This window comes from Equus asinus, chromosome 13 (assembly GCF_041296235.1).
Source record: "Equus asinus isolate D_3611 breed Donkey chromosome 13, EquAss-T2T_v2, whole genome shotgun sequence".
Classification (NCBI taxonomy): Eukaryota; Metazoa; Chordata; class Mammalia; order Perissodactyla; family Equidae; genus Equus; species Equus asinus.
This window is the reverse complement of record NC_091802.1, coordinates 19,641,252-19,668,085: the sequence shown is the minus strand read 5'-3', so window position 1 is coordinate 19,668,085 and position 26,834 is coordinate 19,641,252. Positions and strand designations below refer to the sequence as shown.

The 26,834-nt window shown below is 40.9% G+C and overlaps 1 protein-coding gene across 6 annotated transcripts in view; it reads right to left on the bottom strand.

Moving 5' to 3' along the window:
* Nucleotides 1-26,834, bottom strand: part of FAM222B (family with sequence similarity 222 member B) — a 69,957-nt gene that overhangs the window by 9,175 nt on the left and 33,948 nt on the right. For all 6 annotated transcript variants that reach the window (XM_014862069.3, XM_014862064.3, XM_044744299.2 and 3 more), the window contains one exon: nt 1,874-1,995. Coding sequence is in view for 3 of the 6 variants with exons in the window: in XM_014862064.3 (XP_014717550.1) it covers nt 1,874-1,955 (82 nt within the window). In the remaining 3 variants the exon portion in view is untranslated. The remainder of the gene's footprint in view (nt 1-1,873; nt 1,996-26,834) is intronic.

The following is a 26,834-nucleotide window of genomic DNA, read 5'->3' as shown; positions in this document are numbered from 1 at the left end:
TGAATATGGATTTGGGGACAGTGGTTGGCAGAGACTGCTTGGGGGCTGCTTTGGGGAGAAGGGAGTGGAGATCCAATGTCAGCACCCAAGAGAAAGCTGCCAATGTGCCTTTCCTCCCAAGTGGCTCATCCCTAGATATCACATCTCTGGGTGAAGCTGTCAGAGTATGTTCAAGAACCTGTAAGAAAGATAGTGAGCTGTTCTTGGTTATCATATACTTGCAAGTACACTGCCTCTCCAGTTGTGTCCCTGGAAGCCCAGAACCAGTCACAACACAGTTAGCACGGAGATGTGGCTGACTAGGGAGCACATACAACTTCATCACCCGATCAGCATTTAGTAAGAGAAAGGCTGGGGAAAGCTGGTACAGAGGAGTTTATCTATTGCGTCAGGCAGTTGTAGAAGAAACACAACTTAGATTCACTTGCCAGATTCCAGAACCACCCAGGCTCTGAGTCTTACTCACCCTCAAAGAAACAAAGTCAAGAGGCTAGACCATTCTTAACCTCTGAAGACGATCTCATAGAGCAGGGTCAGCAAACTACAGCCTGCAGGCCAAAATCCAGCTGCTGTGTTTTTGTAAAAAGTTTTATTGGAACCCAGCCACACTCATTTGTTTACACATTGTCTAGGACTGCCTTTGCCCTACGACAGCAGAATTGAGCACATGCAACAGAGACCACAGGGCCCACAAAACCTAAAATATTTACTATCTGGCCCTTTACAGAAAAAGTTTGCCAACCCCTGTCATAAGGGATTCAGGTAAGGTGCTAAAACACCTTTTCTATTAAAGAGTAAGCCTAGACGCCTCACTGATTTCTCGTTTTTTGTTCTGAAAGGAAGGTTTATTCCAGATTCAGGGCCATTTTTCTACCTAAAGATACTGTAGGTGCCAGCCCGGTGGCGCAGCAGTTAAGTGCGCACGTTCTGCTTCGGCGGCCCGGGGTTCGCTGGCTCATATCCCAGGTGCTGACATGGCACCGCTTGGCAAGCCATGCTGTGGCACGCGTCCCACATATAAAGTAGAGGAAGATGGCCATGGATGTTCGCTGAGGGCCAGTCTTCCTCAGCAAAAAGAGGAGGATTGGTGCTGGATGTTAGCTCAAGGCTAACCTTCTCAAAAAAAATAAATAAAAATAAACAACAACAAAAAAGATACTGTACAGGGTAGTGAGCCAGGAATAGAGTATTTTCCTTGTACATCATGTAGTACAAGGATAGGATGTAGGAATCTGGGAAAATATGAAGTACAAAGCCCTAACTCCAGTCAGTTTAAGACAGGAATGTAACAAACTATTCTCAAATGCTCAATCTTGTAGGAAGTATATTAACAGGAATATGCCCAGAAGGACTGAGAAAGCTAGCTCCCTATCGCTTCTGGAGGCAAAAGCTTCTTCACCTGCTATGAACTGAGGTCACTGGCTCAGAAGGCAGACAGCAAAGCCAAAGGGAACTGTCTGTTTCCATGGTAAAGAGTGCTCAGAGAGTTAAAAACAACAGAATAGTGTAAATAGTTTGTTTCAGAAATACACTAAGTAATCTGGACTATGAGTTTTCATTCAATTCCTCATGGGGGTTCAAACTGAAACACTTTTTTGAAGGGTGATATATATCTATCTTTAAAACTCCTTATCCTCATAGCTTTGTTGTTCAACAGACAGTTATCAACAACAATTAAAATTAAGATGACACACACTGGAGAATTCTAGTTTTTAAGAGGGTCTCTCTGATCAGTGAAGTGTCTCACATTGCTGAAGAATATCTTAGAAGTACCAAAGTTCACAGTCAATGTACCTCAGATGTGCTTCTAGGAGAGACCAAATGTAGGGACACAATAAAGGCAAACATCCTCCCCTGGATCCAGATTACTTACATTTCTGAGGTCCAGTGTTCATCTGCGTGTGAGAAAGAAGCTGGAAGGACAGGTCACCTGGCCCTGGTAGACAGGCTAGCATGGCAGACTGGCATCAACACAACATGGGGCAGTCACTCACACTGCAATGAACAAAAAACAAGGTCATGGAATACAATGGAATTCAAGGAAGATTACCAGGGACATTGGATATGAGCAGCAGAGCCCAAGTTTAGATGAATAAGCAATTTAATTAGCAGCATGCTGGTTGGAAATATATCTACATCTTTATCTGTAGCAACAATTTGTTCCCAATTATTACTACAGCTAAAATGATAATTCAGTCAGCCGTGGGGAAAATAAAAACTGGAAAATACCTATCCACACAAATAATTGGAAAATACAGGTGCTTCTGTAAGGTCTTTTATACTCACAAGCTACAGATACACTCATTTGGCATTGGCATTTCCTGTAGACTGCCTCTCCCTACTGCTTTTGGATAGGCCCATGGGGTTGCCAGATAAACAGCATGCTGGCTCTCATCTGTGCTCCAGCTAAGGCAGGAGCAGGAAGGCTGGGGCACATTCTAACCGAGGTGAAGGGAAAGATGATTTCTCCCTGAAAATAGAACAGTGCTCCTGAAGAGAGCTGGCTCTCATAGGGCCTGGCTCAGTCTGTAAGCAGCCATGCTTGGGGGCCGGGACTGTCAGACATTTCCAGAGGCAGTACAGTATATGAGCTGCAAAGGCACCCAAAGTCCAACTTGCGGCCCCAGTAATCTGAACTTGCTTTTAAAAGGAAGGAAAAGCAAAGCATCCTAGAAGACACAATTAACTACCGTTGCAGCAAATTCTGTTCCTAAGTTTCTGAGGATTCACCTTCCCTATTACCTATCACACAATTAAACCTCCTGAACCCAAAAAAGGAAAAAAAATTGCATTGTTCCCAGAGTAAATCAAGGCGGTAGTAGGCTGCCAGCAGCCCTCTTTGGGCAGGCAATCCTCACATTATGTCAAGATGTCATAGTTTCATCAGTGATGTCTATACAGCCCAGGCAAGCAGACACTGATGTGACCTTCTGTAGGGAAGGAAGCCTTCTCAATGATGCAAGTTCCCTGTGTACCAAGGATCAAGCTTTTCTCAAATAAGTATAATGTACTAAAATACATGAAGTTTCTTTCCCATACTGCAAAACCCAGAAATCAAAGTGGCCTATTAAGGCTTTAGATCACAACAAAGGAGGAGTGAGGGGAAAGCTCAAATGTTAAGCAAAGGCCACAAAACCTCTTTCTTTCTCTTAGGGGGCCCTCTCAGGTATGTGAAACTACCTTGTCACTATGAACATCAGAGAGCTCCAACTTGCAAGGCCAGGTAGCTGAAAAGATACTTTGTAAAAAAGGCTGCTCAACTGATACTTTGTTTAAAAAAGAGGCTGCTCAAACTGTGTCCAAGATAGCAACTGCAAAAAGAAGCCACCATTGAATACCTCAATGAGAATAGAGCTGCCCAAGAGTTCTGGCACAAATTCAGTCTTTTTAGGTCTCTGGTGGGTGGGATGACAGAATGAACACAATGTGCCAACTGAGTGCCTCAAGAAATAAAGAGTCTTCTGTTGGGGTCAAATGACTGTCTGCTTACAATCTCTTCCCTTGTGAACGCTGATCTCTATTTAATAACCTCTCCCCTATGGTCTGAATATAGCTGAGGGCAAACTCTAAGGAAAGGAAGAGAATTAACAAATACTGCAGCCTAATATTGTGAAATGGGCTGTATGAGGGACTTCCGTGATGTTTTCTTAATTAGGTCTCCCAATCTTTCTTGGAGATAGGTAATAACTTCACTTGTCATCTCATCATCTCTAGCCTGGATTACTACAACAGCCTTCTAAATGGTCTCTCTGTTCCACCCTTGCCCCTATCACCCCATCTATTCTCCACACAGCAGCCAAGTAATTTATTTTTTTAATTGGAAATCATATCAGCTCAAAAATCTCCAATGACTTCCCATCTCACTTAGAATAAAGCACAAAATCCTAACACAGCCCACAAGGCTTTCCATGATCTGTTACTACTGCCTGTCTGACCTCATCTTCTAACCTCCCCTGCCCCTTTTGCTGACACTACTTCCAGCCACAGTGGTATCCTTGCAGCTCCTCCAATGAGTCAGGCACACTCCCACCTCCAGGGCTTGTACTTCATCTGGGTAGCTGAGATATTGTGATGATGGAGGTACAAAGAATACATTCACTCACTCTCTTGCAGATGCATTCTCTCCTGTACTTTTGGGAAGGAACTAATCTATGAATGATCATCATAATCTCTGATATACCTATTAAATCTTGATGCCTGCACCCAAGAAGAGATAAGCAGTGGACTGTGGATCCTAAGAGCTGACCATAACATAATGCCCCTCAAGCCACAACTCTGGATTTCAACAGGAGGAAAAGGAGATAATTAAACCAGTTAAACTGGCAAAGAGGCATTAATGCATTTACTGACAGTGAACAAAGGGGCAAAAATAAGAGGTGAATTCTGTAAAGACTCCAGAAAGTCAATTTTAGTTTGAACAGGAGAGTCAATGAGTAAGAAAGATCCCAGAGCTTGGGGCCCTCCACAATTATGTCCCCAAGAAGAACCACCTATAGCAAGTCTAAAATACTGCTGAGCTTGGGGCCAGCCCAATGGCGCAGTAGTTAAGTTTGCACATTCTGCTTCGGTGGCCTGGGGTTCACTGCTTCAGATCCCGGGTGCAAATCTATGCATCACTTGTCAAGGAACGCTGTGGCAGGCATCCCATATATAAAGTAGAGGAAGATAGGCATGGATATTAGCTCAGGGCCAGTCATGCTCAGCAAAAAAAGAGGAGGATTGGCAGCAGATGTTAGCTCAGGGCTAATCTTCCTCAAAAAAAAGCAATAATAAAATAAAATACTCCTGAGCTCTCACTGGCATCATCTGGGCTGCTAAGAGTACAGCCCCTAATTTGTGACCCTTCTTTAAGAGTTCAGGGATCTATCTGCCTTCCTTTCCCAAAAAGACTGCCTCCTATACTAAGGAAGTCTTCAAGCCCCTGACCAAATTCACTGAAGTCAAGAATTAGATTCTTCTAACGCAGGGAATGTGGCAGGGTCACAAGGGTTGTGATCAAACAGAAGGAGGCAACTTCCACAACCCATTCTAGAAAGCAGGGATGCATGGTATAAAGCACTCTGCTGGAGGTCTGATAAGCAGCTGACCAAAGGCCTTTTATTTAAAAACTTCAAACCACCCACACATTTTGATTATCATCTGGCTTTTTCCTAAATGTAAATTCCAATATAACTTTACAGCTGACATTTCCAGAAGCACAATTAGACCCAGAAATCAACACTAGCACTACCTTTTCAAAGGGCCTCAAAATTCAAGTCCTGACTTCTGAGTAGAATCAAGTAGTAACCTGGAGCTCAGGCCAAGGGAGCTGCAGACATCACAGAAAAGAAAAAAATATTTCCTTGGCAGAGAGCCTCTCTGTGAGCTCTCAGCCAGCTTTCCTACCGCCAGCTGGTCTACTCCCCAAGCAGGGGGACTACAGTATCACAGTAAATGCAGAACTAAGGTGTTCAAACTCTCCTGGGGCATTCACACAAGTGCTACTATTTCCCAGACTACCTCTAATTAAGGAACAAAACCCTTGTCCCCACTGGGAAAATTCAAAAGTACTTTCATCTGTACCCATCCGCCCACCCTGTCAGAGAACCGAATGAGGTTTCATTAGACTTCTGATGTCACACTGTGCTTTCCCCAGTGGCATCTGATAAAGGACCGTCTCTGCCTTAGGGTAGGTCTGTGCCGGTAAGGAAAAGCTCATTTGGGTTTGTGCTGCTTGTCCTTGCTCATGCTTAAGACCACTGACGGGGAGGGAAAGGAGGAAGAGGAAGACTCCTCTTCATATGTTGTTTTTGGTGGGAAAAGGAGAGAGAAGACGAGTCCTAGAGTAAAGGAATTTTTACTTGGGAGGGTGGGGGTGAGGGGTGAAGTGATCTAGAGCCATCACTTCCCAGCACAGTCTCACTGCCCACAATCTAGTGCCTTCCAGTACACTTCTTTGCAAGTTCTTTCTTCTGCTTTCCTTTCCTTTCCCTATCTTCAACTCCTACCTTCAAAAAAAGAAGAAAAAAGAAAACACACCCCCTAACAAGAGGTTGACTAGCCCAGTTTCTGATTCATGGTGTGATTCAAAAATTTAAACCTGCCATTTATGGACTTTAATTAAAAAGTGAAACTCAGAGCAGTGCCATTTCTGCGTCCTAAGGAAGAAAATATTACATCTCGTTACTTGAGTCCACTTTATGAAACACATCCAACAGTGAAAATCCTGAGCCACATGCATCTGAAGAGAATGTGAGTAACACTGAGAAACTGCATTCATTAAAAGAGTCACACTAACTCTGATTAAGCCTTCCCATCATGAGTTAAAGGTTTATCTAAAAACACTACTTTTTGATAATGGTAATGATACTTGGTATCATTATCAATGGTAATGATGATGATACTGTTTTCTGTTCCTTTACTCCTGGGGTCCAAGAAATTAGGTTAAAACCTAAGGGACACACCAAAATACTGCTCTGGGGAAAATGAACAGGGTTAAAGATGGAAAAAATTACATGTTTATCAAATCAGACTCTGCAAAATCAGTCATCTTTATGGTCTGTTACAATGAAACAATCTTTCAACAAGTAATTTTGTCAGTCCAGATAACTGAACTTCCAACTAAATCATACTTTTCACTATTTACCCAACCTGAATAAAGTTCAGCCATTGCTCAAAGGCATTTTTCTTCTTTATCTTCAACCCAATAGTGGACCACTTGCAACTGTGACCTCATAGCTCCAGGCTGGGGGAAAGAGGAGCAGAGAGACGGATGGATGTGCACTCTGGACTTACTTTGTTGAAAATCCAGAACTGTCTCTACTGAAAATCATGTCCATGTAGCTCAAGAGATGAGGCTCAAAGGGTTTGGAAATATTACTTCTAACTACCCTTTAGAACCCATCACAACAGGTCCTCTTCCTATCCTGTTTTCCACCCCCACCCTAGTCGCTAAAGGTGCTTTCTCTGCTAGTGCTTTCTTTAGCAAGGATGCTCTTTCCTGGATCCTCTAATTACTTAACTCATCTATGACCCAGTGCTTTCTCTTTAATTCAGGTACCAGGAAAGCACTCTCCTTGGACATTCTAACCTTTCAACTGGAGTGTGAGCTTCCTAAGACCACAGACTCTTTTATTTATCCTTCCAAGTTACAGGGTCAAGAACAAAATCATTTACATAATAGATGTTTGATAAATAATACTAGCTCACATGCCTGAAGAATAGCATATACTTTAATCCCAGGCTCTGGAACTCTGAAGTTATGTCCTGGAAACACATGGATAATACAAGGGCCAACAAGTGTCTGTGCATGTGCCTGTGCAGGTACCTTCACTCTGGGAGTGACAAGACAGAGGAGATAAAAAAATGCCTGGGCACTTAAAAGAAAAACAGAAAAGAAGCCCAGGTACTACTTTTGAACTGTATTCAAAAGTATCATCTGGCTTCTTTACTTTAATCCCCATTAAGTAAAAATCAGTGTTCCTAAAAATGTGTAAATGCAGGCTATGTTCACTGCAGGCAGCTAAATCAGAACTTGCAATTTTTCATTATGGGATGTAATTGGTTTGTGTTTCCAAAAACTGGTACTAAATCAGAAAGTTTTAAATTATTATTATTCACATGAAACATAACTCAACATATACACTACAATTATGTGTTAATTTTTAATCTTCAAAGCCCTGAGTCCCACATGAGTCCACGAAAAGCTGCCAGGTGACAGAGAAGCACTGATCTCACACCCAGACAGGGCAACTGAGACAACAGAACCAAATTATTTAAAAAAAATGGAATCTGGGAGTCCGGCCTGGTGGTGTAGCTAGTGGTCAAGTTTGTGTGCCCCACTTCGGCAGTCCAGAGTTCACCAGTTTGGATCCGGGATGGACCTACACACTGCTTGTCAAGCCATCCTGTGGAAGGCGTCCCACATATAAAACAGAGGGAGATGGGCACAGATGTTAGCTCAGGGCCAAGGTCAATCTTCCTCAGCAAAAAGAGGAGGATTGGAGGTAGATGTTAGCTCAGGGTGAATCTTCCTCAAAAAAAAAAAGAAGGAATCTGGGGGCCGGCCCTGTGGCATAGTGGTTACGTTTGATGCACTCTGCTTCAGCAGCCCAGATCCCAGGCACGGACCTACACCACTTGTCAGCCATGCTGTGGCAGCAACCCACACATAAAGTGGAGGAAGACTGGCAAAGATGTTAGCTCAGGGCTAAACTTCTTCACGGGGGAAAAAAAAAGGAGGAATTTGTAGGAAAGAAAGATATCAGGGTTGAGTGTAATTTTAGGTCTCAGGGTGTCTATAAAGTCCTTTAATAGGCCCTGATTGAGCCCAAAACAAGTCACACCACAGATGAGCATTCATTCTGATAAAAAATGGAAAAGGCAGTTCTCCAGTGTAGCTTCTGTAATCTTACAGATCAGGGTCACAACATGGAAAAAGAATTTTAAGAATTTAGCAGGCTGTTAAAAAATTTTGGCAAGCATGTGTTTAGAATCGCTAAACAAGTTACTTATTCATACCCTCTCTCCTCCCCTCCACTGCATGAGGTACAACAGAGGCCAGATTCTCTAGAGACTCTCTTGCCTCAGAATCACCTCACTAGAGTAGGCCCTCTACCCTAGTCTAGAGTCTGACTTTCAAGTTTAAAGGGTGACAGAAATTTAAGAGATTTAAGGTCACTTAGAAAGCTCGTGCCATTCTGGGTACACAACTACAAGGTGTTATTTTGAAACAAGTCTAGATGAGAGCGTTTGGGTCTGTGTGTGCCTGCACTTCCTGATCCCGGTGCAAAGGGGTCTTCCTTTTCTGGGTCTAAAGTGCCTCAGCAAAGTTCACTGCTGGGTTTAGAAATTTCAAGAGACATTTATAAACCTATATTTTTGTTAGGTAGCAAGTGACACTGACTTACACTGCTTAATAGATAATTTATCAAAATCACAGAGAATGGTCCAAATGAAATTTTGAACAGGTGTTGAAGAGCTATGAATGGAAGCAGTGAAAGAGACACAATCCACAGCAGCATCTGAATGCACGTGAGGGGAGTGAAGACACAACTCCCTCCAAAGTCATGTGGAGAAATATAAGAAACTATTGAATATATAAAGAAATGGTGCAACTATCTAATAATTAAAGAAATATAAATTAAGTGGAATGAGATTCTATTTTTTGCTTAAAAATTGACAAACGTTTAAAAAAATCTAAAACACTGAGTCAAGGATATAGTAGAGTCACTAAAGTGAGAGGTTAAATTGACACATTCTTTTTAGAAATAAGTATGAAGTTTTAAAAATATTCATACTCTTTGATATAGTAATTACACTCCTAAAACCTAATTTAAGGAAATACTACAGATGTGAACAAAGATTTACATATGACTCTCTTCACTGCAGTGTTGTTCATAACCATCTAAAAAGTGGAAACAATCTAAAAGTCCAAAAGCAAGGAAATGGTTATATAAACTAAGGGATAAATAATAAATGGGTATCATCTAATAAAATGAGCATCAGCCTCCCAAATAGAAAATATATACTGTTAAAGAATATCTGAAGACAGAGAAAAAGAAAAATGTTTATAACATAAAATCTGGCTAAAAAAAGTATATACAATATGTAAATATGGTATAATATTATAAAACTTACTATACATACATAAAAATTACAAAGTCATTTCTTCTTTGTTTTTTGTAGGGCACAGGGACTTATTAGCCCTTTGTTTTTTTCCTAAAGATTGGCACCTGAGCTAACACCTGTTGCAAATCTTTTTTTTCTTTTTCTTCTTCTTCTTCTCCCCAAAGCCTCCCAGTACATAGTTGTATATTCTAGCTGTAGATCCTTCTGGTTGTTCTATGTGGGATGCCACCTCACCATGGCTTTATGAGCAGTGCCATGTCCACACCCAGGATCCAAACCCTGGGCCACTGAAGCAGAGAACGTGAACTTAACCACTCAGCCATGGGGTCGGCCCCTGAAGTCATTTCTATTGACCACCAAATACATTACAGCATTTTGTGGGGATAAATTCTCATTCCTGGCCTATCCAGTTTAGGATAACATTTTAATTAGTTTTCATTTCTGGCACATAGAGCCAAGGAACTAACCCAGGAAAAAAGTGAGTGGCAAGGATAAGCCATTTTCTGATAAGAAGTTTTCATCAAAAGACAAAAGCACTAAAATTATCTATGTCCATGATAAGAGGTAACAGATACATACAAAAAAGAGGTTAAATGTGATATCAAAAACATAAAATGTGGGAGGAGGGGAGTAAAAGAGTAGAGCTTTTAGCAAGAAGTCAAACTTAAAAGACTATTAACAATATATAGATTGCTATATACATAGGTTATTGTATATGAACCTCATGGTAATCACAAACCCGAAACCTATAATAAATATGCAAAAAATTAAGAGAAAGGAACCCAAACATAATACTAAAGAAAGTCATCAAACCACAAGGGAAGAGAGCAAAAGAAGAAAGAACAGAGGAGAACTACTGAAACGCCCAGGAAAACAGTAACAAAGTGGCAATAAGTACATACTTATCAATAGCCACTTTAAATGTCAATGGAATAAATGCTCCAATCAAAACACAGAGGGTAGATGATTGGATAAAAACAAGACCCATAAATATGCTGCATACAAGAGACACACTTCAGCCCTAAAGACACACAAACTGAAAGTGATGGGATGGAAAAAGATACTCCATGCAAACGGCAATGAAAAGAAAGCTGGGGTAGCAATACTTGTATCAGACAAAACAGACTTTAAAACAAAAACTGTTACAAGAGACAAAGAAGGGTACTACATAATGATAAAAGGAAGAATCCAACAAGAGGATGTAACACTTGCAAATATACTATGCATCTAAATATATAAAGCAATTATTAACAGACATAAAAGGACAAATAGACAGTAACACAATAACAGCAGGGGACTTTAACACTCCACTTACACCAATGGATAGATCATTCAAACAGAAGGTCAGTAAGGAAACACTGGCCTTAAACAATACATTAGACTAGATGGACTCAGTAGATATATACAGAACATTCCATCCAAAAACCACAGAATACATATTGTTTTCAAATGCACATGGAACATTCTCCAGGACTGATCACATATTAGGCCACAAAACAAGTCTCAATAAATTTAAGAAGACTGAAATAATACCGAGCATCTTTTCGACCACAATGGTATAAAACTAGAAATCAACTACAGGAAGAAAACTAGAAAAGCCACAAATACATGGAGATTAAACAAAATGCTACTGAACAGTGACTGGGCCAACAAAGGAGTCAAAGGAGAAATAAAAAAATACCTGAAGACAAATGAAAATGAAAATACAATTTGCCAAAATTTATGGGATACAGCAAAAACAGTTCTAAGAGGGAAGTTTACAGCAATACAGGCCTACCTCAGCAAACAAGAAAAATCTCAAATGAACAATCTAACAGTGCACTTAAAAGAACTGGATAAAGAACAAAGCCCAAAATCAGTAGAAGGAAGGAAATAATAAAAATCAGAGCAGAAACAAATGAAATACAGACTAAAAAGAAAAAAAAATTAATAAAACTAAGAGCTGATTCTTTGAAAAGATAAACAAAATTGACAAACATTTAGGTAGACTCACCAAGAAAAAAAGAGAAAGCAACCTTCTAAAACTGAATCAAGAAGAAACAGAATTTGAATAGACCAATCACCAGTAAGGAGATCGAATCAGTAATCAAAAACCTCCCAAAAAATAAAAGTCCAGGAACAGACAGCTTCCCTGGTGAATCCTACCAAACATTCAAAGAAGACTTAATACCTATGGTTCTCAAACTCTTCCAAAAAACTGAAGAGGAGGGGAAGCTTCCTAACTCATTCTACAAGGCCAACATCACCCTGATACCAAAACCAAACATGGACAACACAAAAAAGGAAAATTACAGGACAGTATCACTGATGAATATTGATGTAAAAATCCTCAACAAAATAGTAGCAAATTGAATACAATACATTAAGAAGATCATACACCATGATTATGCAGGATTTACTCTGGGGATGCAGGGATGGTTCAACATCTGCAATTCAATCAACATGATACACATTAACAAGACGAAGAACAAAAAGCACATAATCATCTCAATAGATGCAGAGAAAGCATTTGACAAGATACAGCATACATTTATGATAAAAAAAAAAAACTCGGAATAAAATGGGTACAGAAGGAAAGTACTTCAACATAATAAAAGCCACATTTGACAAAGCCACAGCTAATATCACACTCAACAGAGAAAAACTGAAAGCTATCCCTCTAAGAACAAGAACCAAACAAGGATGTCCACTTTCACCACTCTTATTTAGCATAGTATTGGAAGTACTAGCCAGAGCAATCAGGCAAGAAAAAGAAATAAAAGGGATCCAGATTGGAAAGGAAGAAGTGAAACTGTCACTATTTGCAGATGACATGATTTTATATATAGAAAACCCTAAAGAACCCACCAAAAAACTTCTAGAAATAATAAATGAATAAGTAAAGTTGCAGGATACAAGAATCAACATACCAAAATCAGTTGCATTTCTCATATACTAACAATGAAGTAGCAGAAAGAGAAATTAAGACTACAATCCCATTTACAAGTGCAACAAAAAGAATAAAATACCTAGGAATAAACTTAACCAAAGAGGTGAAAGATCTATACATTGAAAACTATAAAACACTGCTGAAAGAAACTGAAGACGACACAAAGAAATGGAAAGATATTCCATGCTCTTGGATTGGAAGAATTAACCTAGTTAAAATGTCCATACTTCCTAAAGCAATCTACAGATTCAATGCAATCCCTATCAAAGTTCCAATGACATTTTTCACAGAAACAGAACAAAGAATCCTAAAATTTATATGGAACAACAAAAGATCCTGAATAGCCAAAGAAATCCTGAGAAAAAAGAACAAAGCTGGAGGTATCACACTCCCTGATTTCAAAATACACTACAAAGCTATAGTAATCAAAACAGCATGGTACTGGCAAAAAAACAGACACACAGTTCCATGGAACAGAATCGAGAGCCCAGAAATAAACCCACACATCTACAGACAGCTAATTTTCAACAAGGGAGCAAAGAACATACAATGGAGAAAGGAAAGTCTCTTCAATAAATGGTGTTGGGAAAACTGGACAGCAAAAGAATGAAAGTAGACCATTGTCTTACACCATACACAAAAACTACCTCAAAAGGGTTAAAAACTTCAGTGTAAGATCTGAAACCTTAAAACTTCTAGAAGAAAATCATAGGCAGTGTGCTCTTCAACATCAGTCTTAGCAGCATATTTTCAAACACCATGTCCGACTAGGCAAGGGAAACAATAGAAAAAATAAACAAATGAGACTACATTAAACTAAAAAGCTTCTGTGCAGCAAAAGAACCCATCAACAAAACAAAAAGACCACCTAACAAGTGGGAGAAGATATTTGCAAACCACATATTTGATAAGGGGTTAATATCTAAAATATATAAACAACTCATACATCTCAACAAAAAAGAAAACAACCCAATTAAAAAATGGGCAAAAGATCTGGACAGACATTTTCCCAAAGAAGATAATACAGATGGCCAACAGGTACATGAAAAGATGTTCAACATCACTAAGTATTAGGGAAATGCAAATCAAAACTACGAGATACCAACTCATGCCCGAGGACTATAATTAACAAGACAAGAAATAACAAGTGTTGGAGAGGATGTGGAGAAAAAGGAACCCTCATACACTGCTGGTGGGAATGCAAACTGGTGCAGCCACTACAGAAAACAGTATGGAGATTCCTCAAAAAATTAAGAATAGAACTACCATATGATCCAGCTATTCCACTGTTGGGTATTAATCCAAAGATCATGAAAACACTAATGCATAATTATATGCACCCCTGTGTTCACAGCGTTATTCACAATAGCCAAGTCTTGGAAACAACCTAAGTGCCCATCAAGGGATGAATGGATAAAGACGATGTGATATATGTACACAATGGGATACTACTCAGCTATAAAAAAAAAAAAAGAAGATGAAATCTTGCCATTTGTGACAACATGGATGGACCTTAAGGATATTATCCTAAGCGAAATAAGTCAGAGGGAGAAAATCAAATAGGGTATGATCTCACTCATAAATAGAAGATAAAAACAGTAACAAGAACAAACACACACATAGACACAGAGATTAGATTAGTGGTTACCAGAGGGTAAAAGGGGAGGGAGGAGGTTTGTGAAAGGGGTGACTGGGCACGTGTGTGTGGTGATGGATGGTAATTAGTCTTTGGGTGGTGAACATGATGTAGTCTATGCAGAAAATAAAATACAATGATGTACATCTGAAATTTATATAATGTTATAAACCAATGTTATCTCAAAAAAATAAGCAAAGAAAAATTAGGACTAAACTAACAATAGCTCAGCTGAACTTGAACAGAGAGTCCTTCCGTTAACAGATCTGGTTTTAATAAATATAGGCAAGCATAGGAAAGAAATATTTAAGAGATTATTTACCAGTCTCTTGGGAATCTACTTTGTGCTAGGCACTGTGCTAAATTCTAAAGAGGCTACGAAGATAAACAAATAAAATTCCTTCTCTTAAGGAACTTATTATTATTATTATGTAGATTAAAATTTACCCATGGCCCATTATTTTAATTTAGTTTTACCTTGGTAAAGTTCTTCAGGGTCATAATTACTTTTTGCTGTATGCTTTGGGTCTTGAAGCTACTTTTAACATTGGCTTAAGCAAGATGTTTGTACGGTGAAAAGTAAAATAATTGATGTCAAATTACAAATGAATTGTTTGGATTAGATATGGTTTTATATAATAGAAAGGTATAGGTTACTATGGATTATGCTTCTAATAAATTAACAAAAGCTAACTGCAAAAAAAAAGAAGTTTCAAAACGGGAAAATTCACATAGAGATAAACGTTAACTGCAGCTCAAATCACCTCAATAAACCTGGATTAACAAGAGGCACTGTATCAAAGTGGTTAAAACAAGACTTTGGGTTTGAATCTCAGCTTGCTACTTACTAGCTGTGTGACCTTGAGAAGGACACTTAACTTCATCTGTAAAATGTATCTACTTCATGGGACTGCTGTGAGGATTAAATGGGTTTAATACAGTCAAGTGCTTAGGATACTGGTGCCTGACTTACAGTGAACATTTAAATGTTGGCTATTACCACTTCCCTAATCTATCAGCACCCAGGTCACTTATTATTTTGCCAAGAGAACCAAAACACGACCTTACATTTTATAGTTCTTCATACTTTGAAACATGTTTACAAATATTATTTCATTTGAAATTTAACACAATCTTTTAATCTAGATGGAACAAGTATCATTTCCTTCATATAGATTACGAAACTCTGCTCAGAAAGACTAAGTAACTTGTCCAGCAATACACAGCTGGGATGTAGAGCTCACACTGGATTCTCTGTCTTAATTCTCAGACTTGTGGCTCATTCCATTAGACAAGTATTTTCTAATCTGCAGGCTGTGACCAGCCTTAAAAACCATTTTTTGAATTAAAAAAATCTCAAAGTAACAGTAAGAATGCTTACTGTTTCATGACTCTCTGTCTCAATTACCTAAATCATATGCGTATGTTTAGTGGGATGCAATCTTTATTGTGGGCATAGACAAAAATGTTTGAAAAACACTGCACTTTGCTGTAGCTGCCTCTCAAGTCAGTATTTATTGAGCACCTATCGTATCCATCTTCTTACACTATTACATACAACAAATTCACACAATTCTAAGCCACAGTTTTGTTTTTTAAATGTGAATGTAATTATTGACTCTCCTATGGACTGGGGGAATTACCTGCCCCAGATTAGCACTTTGTACCATAACTCTATTTAACTTTGCTAGCCTAACGCTTTGGAATCAGTGCTTAGTGAAAATCCTTTCAAGGTAAACTATAAGCCAGCTACCATAACCAAGGTAAGAATGCACTGGGGAAGTGACTACATATAGGCAAAGAAAAGTTTTAAATTCAAGTAGTCAGACTTTTTTTCCCCAGAGGAAGGCTGTATCATTCACACTGAGGAAACTACATCAGAGAACACCACAAGTACGGATCCAAAGCTATCTCTCATCCTCAAACAATCCTGGTACAGAAAACTCTTCCCCTCCTATCTTCACACTCTTGCCTGAATGTGAGAAGTAAACCCTGACTAACTCTGAACCTACCCTCTCAACTCACACCTTTTCTAAGTCAGCTTCCATTTGGACACTTGCACTATGACAGCTTTTGGAAGCTGGGCATCATAGGGCTCATGAAGGTCTCTGACAGGAAGCATCTCTCGGCTCTCTAAGGTGTTTTAAACTTGGGGGTAAAGGAGCTCACACTTTTCCTGGGCCACACATCTATTATATCCACTATAATTCATCTGGTTTATTACCTTCTAGAACTAGTTCTCTGCACACAATGCCTTGAGCAAATGTACCTCACATTTTTAGTGAAGAGTTTCAAAAAGGCTAATAAATTCAGCACAGGTAAGAAATGAAATTTTACTTATAGTTAACACACTGCCTTTCAATCTGTCTTCTAGTCTGCTGCCATCCGGGTTAGTTTAATAGGCAGATATTATGGTAATAGGACAAGGCATGATTGATCTATTAATACATTCTGTTCATTTAGGCCATTCCTACTCCTCCCCCAGCCTGAGTAGAGAACCATGAGGAATCCCGATACATAACAACTTTCGGTGAGGGCTTCTATAACCCTAATGAAAATCAAAAGATTGTACCTTGCCGTGTCATCGAGACTCACTATAACTTGAAGCTTTATGGCTTGCACTCCAAATGTCCAAGGAATTACCAAGTTTCTGAAGCTAAAGGGTCTCTGAAAGTAGGAGAGGCTGCTAAGCCTTAAAAGGACCCAGGAACTAAAAGTCTATTGAGGAAGAAGAGCACTCCCTCCTTCCATGCCCTGCAAACAACCACAACTAGCTAACGAAATTCAAAATACTAGCTCAGGGCTGGCCCTGTAGGCAAGTGGTTAAGTTCGTGTGCTCCGCTGCGGCAGCCCAGTGTTTCGCCGATTCGAGTCCTGGGCGTGGACATGGCACCGCTCATCAAGCCATGCTAGCCGGCGTCCCACATGCCACAACTACAAAGACCCACAACTAAGAATATACAACTATGTACCTAGGGACTTTGGGGAGAAAAAGGAAAAAATAAAATCTTAAAAAAAAAAAAAAATACTAGCTCAATCCACAGGAAGAAGTGAGAACAGAGAGACAGTCCCTGCTAGAAGAACGCTTTTATAGCTAGAGTAAACACCCACTGAAATAAGATTCTGAACTTAGCGTTATGAAGTTTCCTCATTTCAGGAACTTCCTATAAAACAAAACCAAACCTTTAACAAAGTAGTCCTTTAAACCTCTCAAGGATTTAAAGCACCACAACTCACTCACTGACCAGCAGAAATCTTTTACTGCCTTCTGTGGCCCTGAGAAATTCCATAATCATTCAGTATTGTTATTTATCAGTATGTGACTGGTTCTAACTGGTCAAATATGCCTTATACCACATTTCAAGTCCCACTCAAACAGAGCAATTTAACTCAAGATTACTCCAGCACTGAGATAATCAGGGGAAAAAATTATATAAATACATATTTTAACCCTACAGATGTCGGAATGATTTTGCCTTCCTTTTATCTCAAAGATATCTGAAAGGAATGGCTAGCACCACTCAACACCTATGGACAGTGGCAGAAAATGCAAGTTCACAACTTTTCTATTCCTGGTACATGCCTCTTTCGCTCAGTGTACCCATTCACTGTCCTAATTTCTACTCTGTAGACTTCTCTCTCTGGGGCCTCCCTCACCAACTGAGTGTCCTTACCAACTTTCACCTAGTTCCCTCTGTTAAATCACTTCAACTGGATTAGAAACATAAAGTACCCAAACAGAGTGAGGAGGGTATCCACAGTCTATCTCACACACACACACACACACACACACACACTCTGCAGTCTACACACACACACACACACTCTGCAGTCTACACACACACACACTCTGCAGTCTACACACACACACACACACTCTGCAGTCTACACACACACACACTCTGCAGTCTAACACACACACACACACTCTGCAGTCTACACACACACACACTCTGCAGTCTACACACACACACACACACTCTGCGGTCTACACACACACACACACACACACTCTGCAGTCTACACACACACACACACACTGCAGTCTACACACACACACTCTGCAGTCTAACACACACACACACACTCTGCAGTCTACACACACACACACTCTGCAGTCTACACACACACACACACTCTCTGCAGTCTACACACACACACACACACTCTGCAGTCTACACACACACACACACTCTGCAGTCTACACACACACACACACTCTGCAGTCTACACACACACACACACTCTCTGCAGTCTACACACACACACACACACACACTCTGCAGTCTACACACACACACACACACTCTGCAGTCTACACACACACACACACACTCTGCAGTCTACACACACACACACTCTGCAGTCTACACACACACACACTCTGCAGTCTACACACACACACACACACTCTGCAGTCTACACACACACACACACACTCTGCAGTCTACACACACACACACACACACACACACACTCTGCAGTCTACACACACACACACTCTGCAGTCTACACACACACACACACTCTCTGCAGTCTACACACACACACACACACACACTCTGCAGTCTACACACACACACACACACACTCTGCAGTCTACACACAAACACACACACTCTGCAGTCTACACACACACACACACACTCTGCAGTCTACACACACACACACACACACACACACTCTGCAGTCTACACACACACACACACTGCAGTCTACACACACACACACTCTGCAGCCTATCTCACACACACACACACACACACTCTGCAGTCTACACACACACACACACACTCTGCAGTCTACACACACACACACACACACTCTGCAGTCTACACACACACACACACACACACACACACTCTGCAGTCTACACACACACACTCTGCAGTCTACACACACACACACACACTCTGCAGTCTACACACACACACACACACTCTGCGGTCTACACACACACACACACACTCTGCAGTCTACACACACACACACACTGCAGTCTACACACACACACTCTGCAGTCTAACACACACACACACACTCTGCAGTCTACACACACACACACTCTGCAGTCTAACACACACACACACACTCTGCAGTCTACACACACACACACTCTCTGCAGTCTACACACACACACACACACACTCTGCAGTCTACACACACACACACTCTGCAGTCTAACACACACACACACACTCTGCAGTCTACACACACACACACTCTGCAGTCTACACACACACACACACACACTCTGCAGTCTACACACACACACACACACACACTCTGCAGTCTACACACACACACACACACACACTCTGCGGTCTACACACACACACACACACTCTGCAGTCTACACACACACACACACACTGCAGTCTACACACACACACTCTGCAGTCTAACACACACACACACACTCTGCAGTCTACACACACACACACTCTGCAGTCTAACACACACACACACACTCTGCAGTCTACACACACACACACTCTCTGCAGTCTACACACACACACACACACTCTGCAGTCTACACACACACACACTCTGCAGTCTAACACACACACACACACTCTGCAGTCTACACACACACACACTCTGCAGTCTACACACACACACACACACTCTGCAGTCTACACACACACACACACACACTCTGCAGTCTACACACACACACACACACTCTGCAGTCTACACACACACACACACACACACACACACTCTGCAGTCTACACACACACACACTGCAGTCTACACACACACACACTCTGCAGCCTATCTCACACACACACACACACACACTCTGCAGTCTACACACACACACACACACACTCTCTCTGCAGTCTATCACACACACACACACACACACACACACACACAGGCTGGTGTGGCGAGTGGAATCCAAGTGGTGTGAGGGGAGCATCCCCAGAGGGGCTGCAGTATTTACTCCCCATCCAAGAGTAATGAGCCCAAATAGGGTCCACTCACATCTTAGCTCCTAATATTAAATTCTCCACTAACGGGAACAAAGCCTCCTTGGAGAAATGGCTGAGGCAGAGGAAGTACTAGATGAGTCTGGTATATTTTATTGTGCAGGAAAGGAAGGAAGTACTCAAAGAATAATGATGACATGTCAAAGGACACAGAAACTACGGCATGCTCAACTGGTAAGGGAAACCCCAGAAAGAGAAGTTCAGACAGTAAAAATTAGAGAGAAAAGAGAATGGGTACACTGAGTGAAGGAGGCATGTACCAGGAATAGAATTGTAAACTTTTGTCTTCTATCACTGTTCATAAGATGTCAGACGGGCAGTATCAGCCAATCTTTTGAAATAAAACAGCAGCAAATCATTGGGGCATCTTTAGGGTTAAATATATAGCTATATAATTTTTCCTGACTTACTAGAAAATCTGGATAATGTGAACATCAAAAAAATGATGATAATAAATTATATCCTATTGAATAAAACAGGAAATCATGAGTCCATACTAATGTAAATAAATAAACTAATAAATTGAAAGGCTGAAAAGGAACAGGATATTTACAGTTTCAAAGTATCTTCCCCCAAAATTCTTATTAATTACAAAGGGAAAAAGATTAACTTTACACTGGAAATGCCTAGCAGGCACCACCTTACTCAAGTGATCAAACATTACCAGTAATGGGACAGACAAAAATTCAGCACCTCCTGAAATTATGCAAGGAAGAACACAGCATCACTCCTCTGACATTCCTGCTGACGATGCATAACCTAAACTAAACACAAAGAACCATCAGAACATCCTAAACTGAGGGACTTTCTAGAAAATAACTGTCAGTAGTGTCAAGGTAATGAAAGTGAAAGAAGGCCTGAAGAATTGTTCCAGATTGAAGGAGACCAAGAAGACATAACAAATAAATGCAATGTGTGACAACATGTTATTCTCAACTGGATCCTTTCTGCAATAAAGGACACTACTGGTACATACTAGCAACATTTGAGGGAGGTCTGAGAATTATATGATAGTAGTGTGTCAGTATTAACTTCCTGATTTGATGGTTGTATTGTGGTAATGTTGGAGAATGTCCTTGTTTGCAGAAGATAAACACTAAAGTATTCAGGGATGATGAAGCGTCAGGTTAGCAACTTACTCTCGAACAATTCAAGGAAGAAAAATATTCTTTGTACTGTATTTGTAACTTTTCTATAAATTTGAAATTGTTTCCAAAAATTTTATTTAAAAAAAAAAAAAGGTAGCAGTGTCTAAGTCTGGGGGGGAGGGGCGGGTAGCGATCATAAACAACTGGAGAGAGAGGTCTGTTGCTAACCACTCTCATTTTATCTTAATGCAGGTGACATCTCTGAATTGGTAAGTGCCGACACTGGGGTTCTTGCCATCTGGAATAGGTTTCCTGTATCTTTCTGCCTCATCAACTTCCAATTTATTTTCAACACTTACCTGAATAACATTTTCTCTAGTGCCCCATACTTCAAATTCTCTCCCAACCTCTACTTTGTTCTGGCAATGCTTTCACTGTATGGCATTCGTGTAACCCTCCCACTCCAAAGATGGAGAATTTCACCTTTGGAAAGGTTCCAAAAGAAATGTCTATCCTGAAGGAGGCGGTATTAATGACCCTCCTTTCTTCAGGCCTGACATTCACTAACATCTCCACTAAGCTGTTCACGTTTTAATAAGAGCTTTTCAAGGTCCTTCTTTCTAAACACACATCCTGAACCTCTGCAAAGTGCCATGCAAACTTCCCTATGCTCCAAAGGAAAGCCTTGTTATATCTTCTAAAGTGTAACCAAGTTTTGATCCTCTTTCCTCCCACTACACAAAAGTTTCAAATAACATGATAAGCTTTATCTCCAGATTTCCTGAAAAGTACCGACTATAACTTGCTTCTCCACTTTCACACCAACAGCAGCTGGCAGTCAGGGTCTTGGCTATTCTACAGCAGAAAAGTTTTCAGTAACAACCAGGTGAGAGCTTTGAATTAGTACAAGGATGATGTTTATCACTCACCTTTTCCTCTTCTTTCCTAGTTAGTGTGATCAGGGAAGTTTTGGAAGAGGAACAACTGTATTATGGCCCTTCTCCAAGCAGCCATGAACTTTATTCCTTTACTTTAAACAAACTCACAAAAACAGGCTCTTAAAATGCACTGCCATACTCCTTGGCAATTTATTCTCAACAAAAAAAATTTTTTTTAAAGATTTTATTTTTCCTTTTTCTCCCCAAAGCCCCCCGGTACATAGTTGTATATTTTTAGTTGTGGCTGCTTCTCGTTGTGGCATGTGGGACGCTGCCTCAGCATGGCTTGATGAGTGGTGCCATGTCCGTGCCCAGGACTCAAACCAGTGAAACCCTGGGCCACTGAAGGGGGGCGCACGAACTTAACCACTAAGCCACAGGGCTGGCCCCTCAACAAAATTTTTATGCAGTCACATCCATGAAGATATCTAAAGAGAACTGATCCGCCCTTCAGAAGAGAGCCTAGCAACAAAGAACACTAAGGTGAACAATAACATCTGAAACGAAAGCAGGAGCAAGTCACCTGGAGATCTAGGAACAGCCATAGCAGGAATCAACTTCAGTCTTTTGCCTGTTAAGGGGTAAGATTTTGCATACAAGCCCATTTACTTTTCAGGGTAACCATCAAACAACAATATTGAAAAGTCTGAAGGGAAGCAGCTAAGGGATGTAGTCATCTTCTGAGAAAGACAAACTATTTCCTCTTTCTGTCCCTCTTTCTCCACCTAGTAAGCATTGTTTCCAGGGATATCATGCAACTTTCTATTAAAATAACACACTAAAATTCCTACAGAGCTAAAGAAATGTGTCCTCAGTGTCCTACTGATTTGAAAAGTGCCTGAAACAAAAGTTTTCTTTTGCAATTTGAAGAGAATTTCAAAGGCAAAGAGAAGACTAAACTGCACCTTGCCAATTACTATAATCTTACAATAAGCACATATTGCTGTGAATGACATTTAGTTTCATCCCAGTCTATTCTCCTATGAGAAGTAGCAATGAACTCAAGGGTATGATCTCAGAATATAAAAAGCCATTAAGGCTGCTCCTAATAGGTTCTTTTAAAATATGATCCTACACAGCTCTTCAAACGAAGGACAAGATGTTTTAATTGTGAGATGGATTTTTACAATGCCTTGACCTCCTGTCTAAAAGAGGTCTGGAGAAAGAAGTAACTACAGTGGGGGGAGGGAGTGAAATGCGTCCTTCTGGTTATTAAAATCCATCAAGTTCATCCTTCAGCCCTGGGATAACCACAGCCAAAAAACTGACTTGCAAGTAATTATCACCACTATCTGCAATAAAAGTTAATTGGGCATAATTGAACTAATGCCCTAATCGGACGGACGCTGCAACTGGCAAGGAGCCCACTCCTCCTGCTCCTTCAATCTGCAAATGAAACTGCTAATGATAATTTGTGGACAAACAAGAAATTGCTCTCATGGTTTCCCCACTGCAAATCACTCAGCAATTCCAGCTAATGCCCAGCATGTTGGGCCAGGAGAAAAATCCTTAACCAGTGCTTCCTTTGATAAAGATGAATTTTAACAATAACCAAGCCCTAAGGCTGAGGGTTGCTGAGAATTGTTCACTTTCCCCTGTACACCCTCAGTAAGGCACGGCCGCCTGATCTCCACACACTAGCACTATGCATTACCTGTACCCTGTGCCACTAGCATGTAGTACTAAGAAGAGATATTATGGAAGGCCAGGAGATACTATTACACTAATAATTTATCTTCTTGTAAGAGAATCCTGGGTAATCTCATTTTTAGACAGACAAATGGCATTGTTGATCTGCTTCAATAGCAAAAATTAAATCACTTCTGAATGGACTTTGGAGTTGATAGATTCCTGCTGACTGACTCATTTGCCTTCACTTCTGCACAAGAACTGTGCCCTTTTCCCTGGAATTTGATATCAGACCCTGCTTTTCAACTGTGTCTACTGTCCAAGAGACTAAGCTCCTAAGAGTATTGTGGAGTGTTGGGAAACCACTCTCTTTTACAGAAGGGGAAAACAGTCGTCTTTATATCAACAGTGACCTGTAAGTGGACAGGAAGCAGGTACCCTGCTGCGGTGGCAGAAGGTAAAAGAGAAAAGCAGGTCCAAAGCGCTACCTCTGTTTGTTTGTTTGTTTTTTTAGGAAGATTGGCCCTGAGCTAACTCTTGCCAATCCTCCTCTTTTTGCTGAGGAAGACAGGCCCTGAGCTAACATTCATGCCCATCTTCCTCTACTTTATATGTGGGATGCCTACCACAGCATGGCTTGCCAAGTGGTGCCATGTCCGCACCCGGGATCGAAACTGGTGAACCCCGGGCCACCGAGAAGTGGAATGTGCGAAATTAACCACTGTACCACCGGGCCGGCCCCTGCTTATTTTTGCTAAGGTGGTTTGGGCTCTATTCTGGCAAGGAGGTGGCTAGAAATTAATGCAATCAGAACATTTCCCAAAGAAGCAGCTGGACCATCTGCCCATTTGGTACACTTTTTGGTAAAAGTTATTTTAGAAGGTTGCAGTTCACTTTCTATAGTCATTAAAAGACAACACTTTCTGATGTGAAATATGGAAAAGCCTAGGAATAGCTCAGCCAGGACGTAAAAAATAAAGAGGGCTCTAGAAACTGTAATATGGCTAGTAAGGGGAAATGAGTTTAACCTGAAAAAGAGAAGGTGCCTAGGGACATCATTCATTCATTCGTTCACTGAGCACCTATGATGCACCAGGCGCTGTGGTAGTACTGATTGGGAATACAAATGTGACAGATTAAATGCCTGATGAGAAATGTGAATAAAGTTGTTTGAAAACCCAAATAATGAAACAAATACACCCAGGAAACAATGAGAAAGAAGGTGAACAACAATAGGGGTCACTGAAGGCCAAGAAAGAATTGACCAGATTGAGAAGGGTAGGCCACTCGAAGCAGAGAAAACTAGCATAACGAAAGGTATGCAATTGTAAAACTAAATGGCATGTTTGGGGAACAAGTGGTCTGGTGTGGAGAGTAGGGTGCTGGGTGTATGTGCTAAACCTGGAGATGAGCCTGATGTGCTAAATTATGAAGAGCCTTACACTTCACACCAGAGAGACAGAATAGCAGACTCAGAATAAAGCTGGGTTGGGGGGCCGGCCCAGTGGCTGAGTGGTTAAGTTTACGCGCTCCGCTTTGGTGGCCCAGGGTTTTGCTGGTTCGGATCCTGGGCGCGGACATGGCACCATTTGTCAGGCCATGCTGAGGCAATGTCCCACATAACTAGACGGACCCACAGCTAAAATATACAACTACGTACTGGGGGGATTCGGAGAGAAAAAGCAGGAAAAAAAAAAAGATTGGCAACAGTTGTTAGCTCAGGTGCTAATCTAAAAGAAAAAAAAAAGAATAAAGCTGGGTTGGGTTGGAGTTACAGCTCATGTTCTTACCATTAAATCAGCATAAAAGTAGCCCCAACATCTTCTAGAATAATTGTGATGATTAAATGAGATTTTTTTTTTTGGAGGAAGATTAGCCCTGAGATAACATCTGCTGCCAATCCTCCTCTTTTTGCTGAGGAAGACTGGCCCTGAGCTAACATCTGTGCCCATCTTCCTCCACTTTATATGTGGGATGCCTACCACAGCATGGCTTGCCAAGCGGTGCCATGTCCACATCCAGCATCCGAACTGGTGACCCCCGGCCACCGAAGAGGAACGTGCAAACTTAACCACTGCGCCACCAGGCTGGCCCCCTAAATGAGATTATTTTTACAAAGTGCTTAGTACAGTGCCTAGGCTCAATGATGGTAGTTGTGACTATTATTAGTTAATGTCAGACTTTATCCTACAAGCCATGGGGAAACAGGGACAGGGTTTTAGGAGAGTAACATGATCTGAGGTCTATTTTAAATAAATCTTCCGGAAGTGTGAAAGACAAACAGGAGATGGCAGAAGTCAGTTAAGTGGCTACAGTGATTTCGAGGTGAGAGATGATCTCAACTAAGGGTGTCATAAGAGAGCTGTCACACAAAGGAGGGAGTAGCTTTCTCTCTGAGCTTCAGAGATCAAAAACAGGTTAATAAATTAAAGTCTGAAGAAAGGCAATTTTAGGTGAACACAATGATCTGAGCTTGTTCGGGTGGCACAGCGCTAGAAACGCTCAAGTAAAAGCAATGACCATTCTTTAAGAATGATGGAGTCTATTTTCATAGCTAAGAATCTGGACTAGAGACCACTAAATCCAACTTCCAGATCCCATAACTCTAAACAACTTACAAAGGTGGTTTTGTAAAGTCATTAACAACTGCTTACACTTGTAGAGCTTCACAATTTTCAAAGTGCTTTCACACTGATTCTCTCACTGGATTTTCTCAAGTGCCCTATGATACAGCTGGGGCCTTAGTTCCGTTTTCACAGATAAAGAAACCAGGAAAAGCTAGTAGGTGCCTAGACTACAACCAAGCTTTGAAGCCTCTGGCTCTGTGCTCTTACCATTCTTACTACTGCCTTCAAAATGGTACCAGAGGGGGCCAGCCCCATGGCCCGCTGGTTAAGTTCCCACACTCTGCTTCGGCGGCCCAGGGTTTCGCCGGTTCGGATCCTGGGCAGACACGGTACTGCTCATCAAGCAATACTGAGGCAGCATCCCACATGCCACAACTAGAAG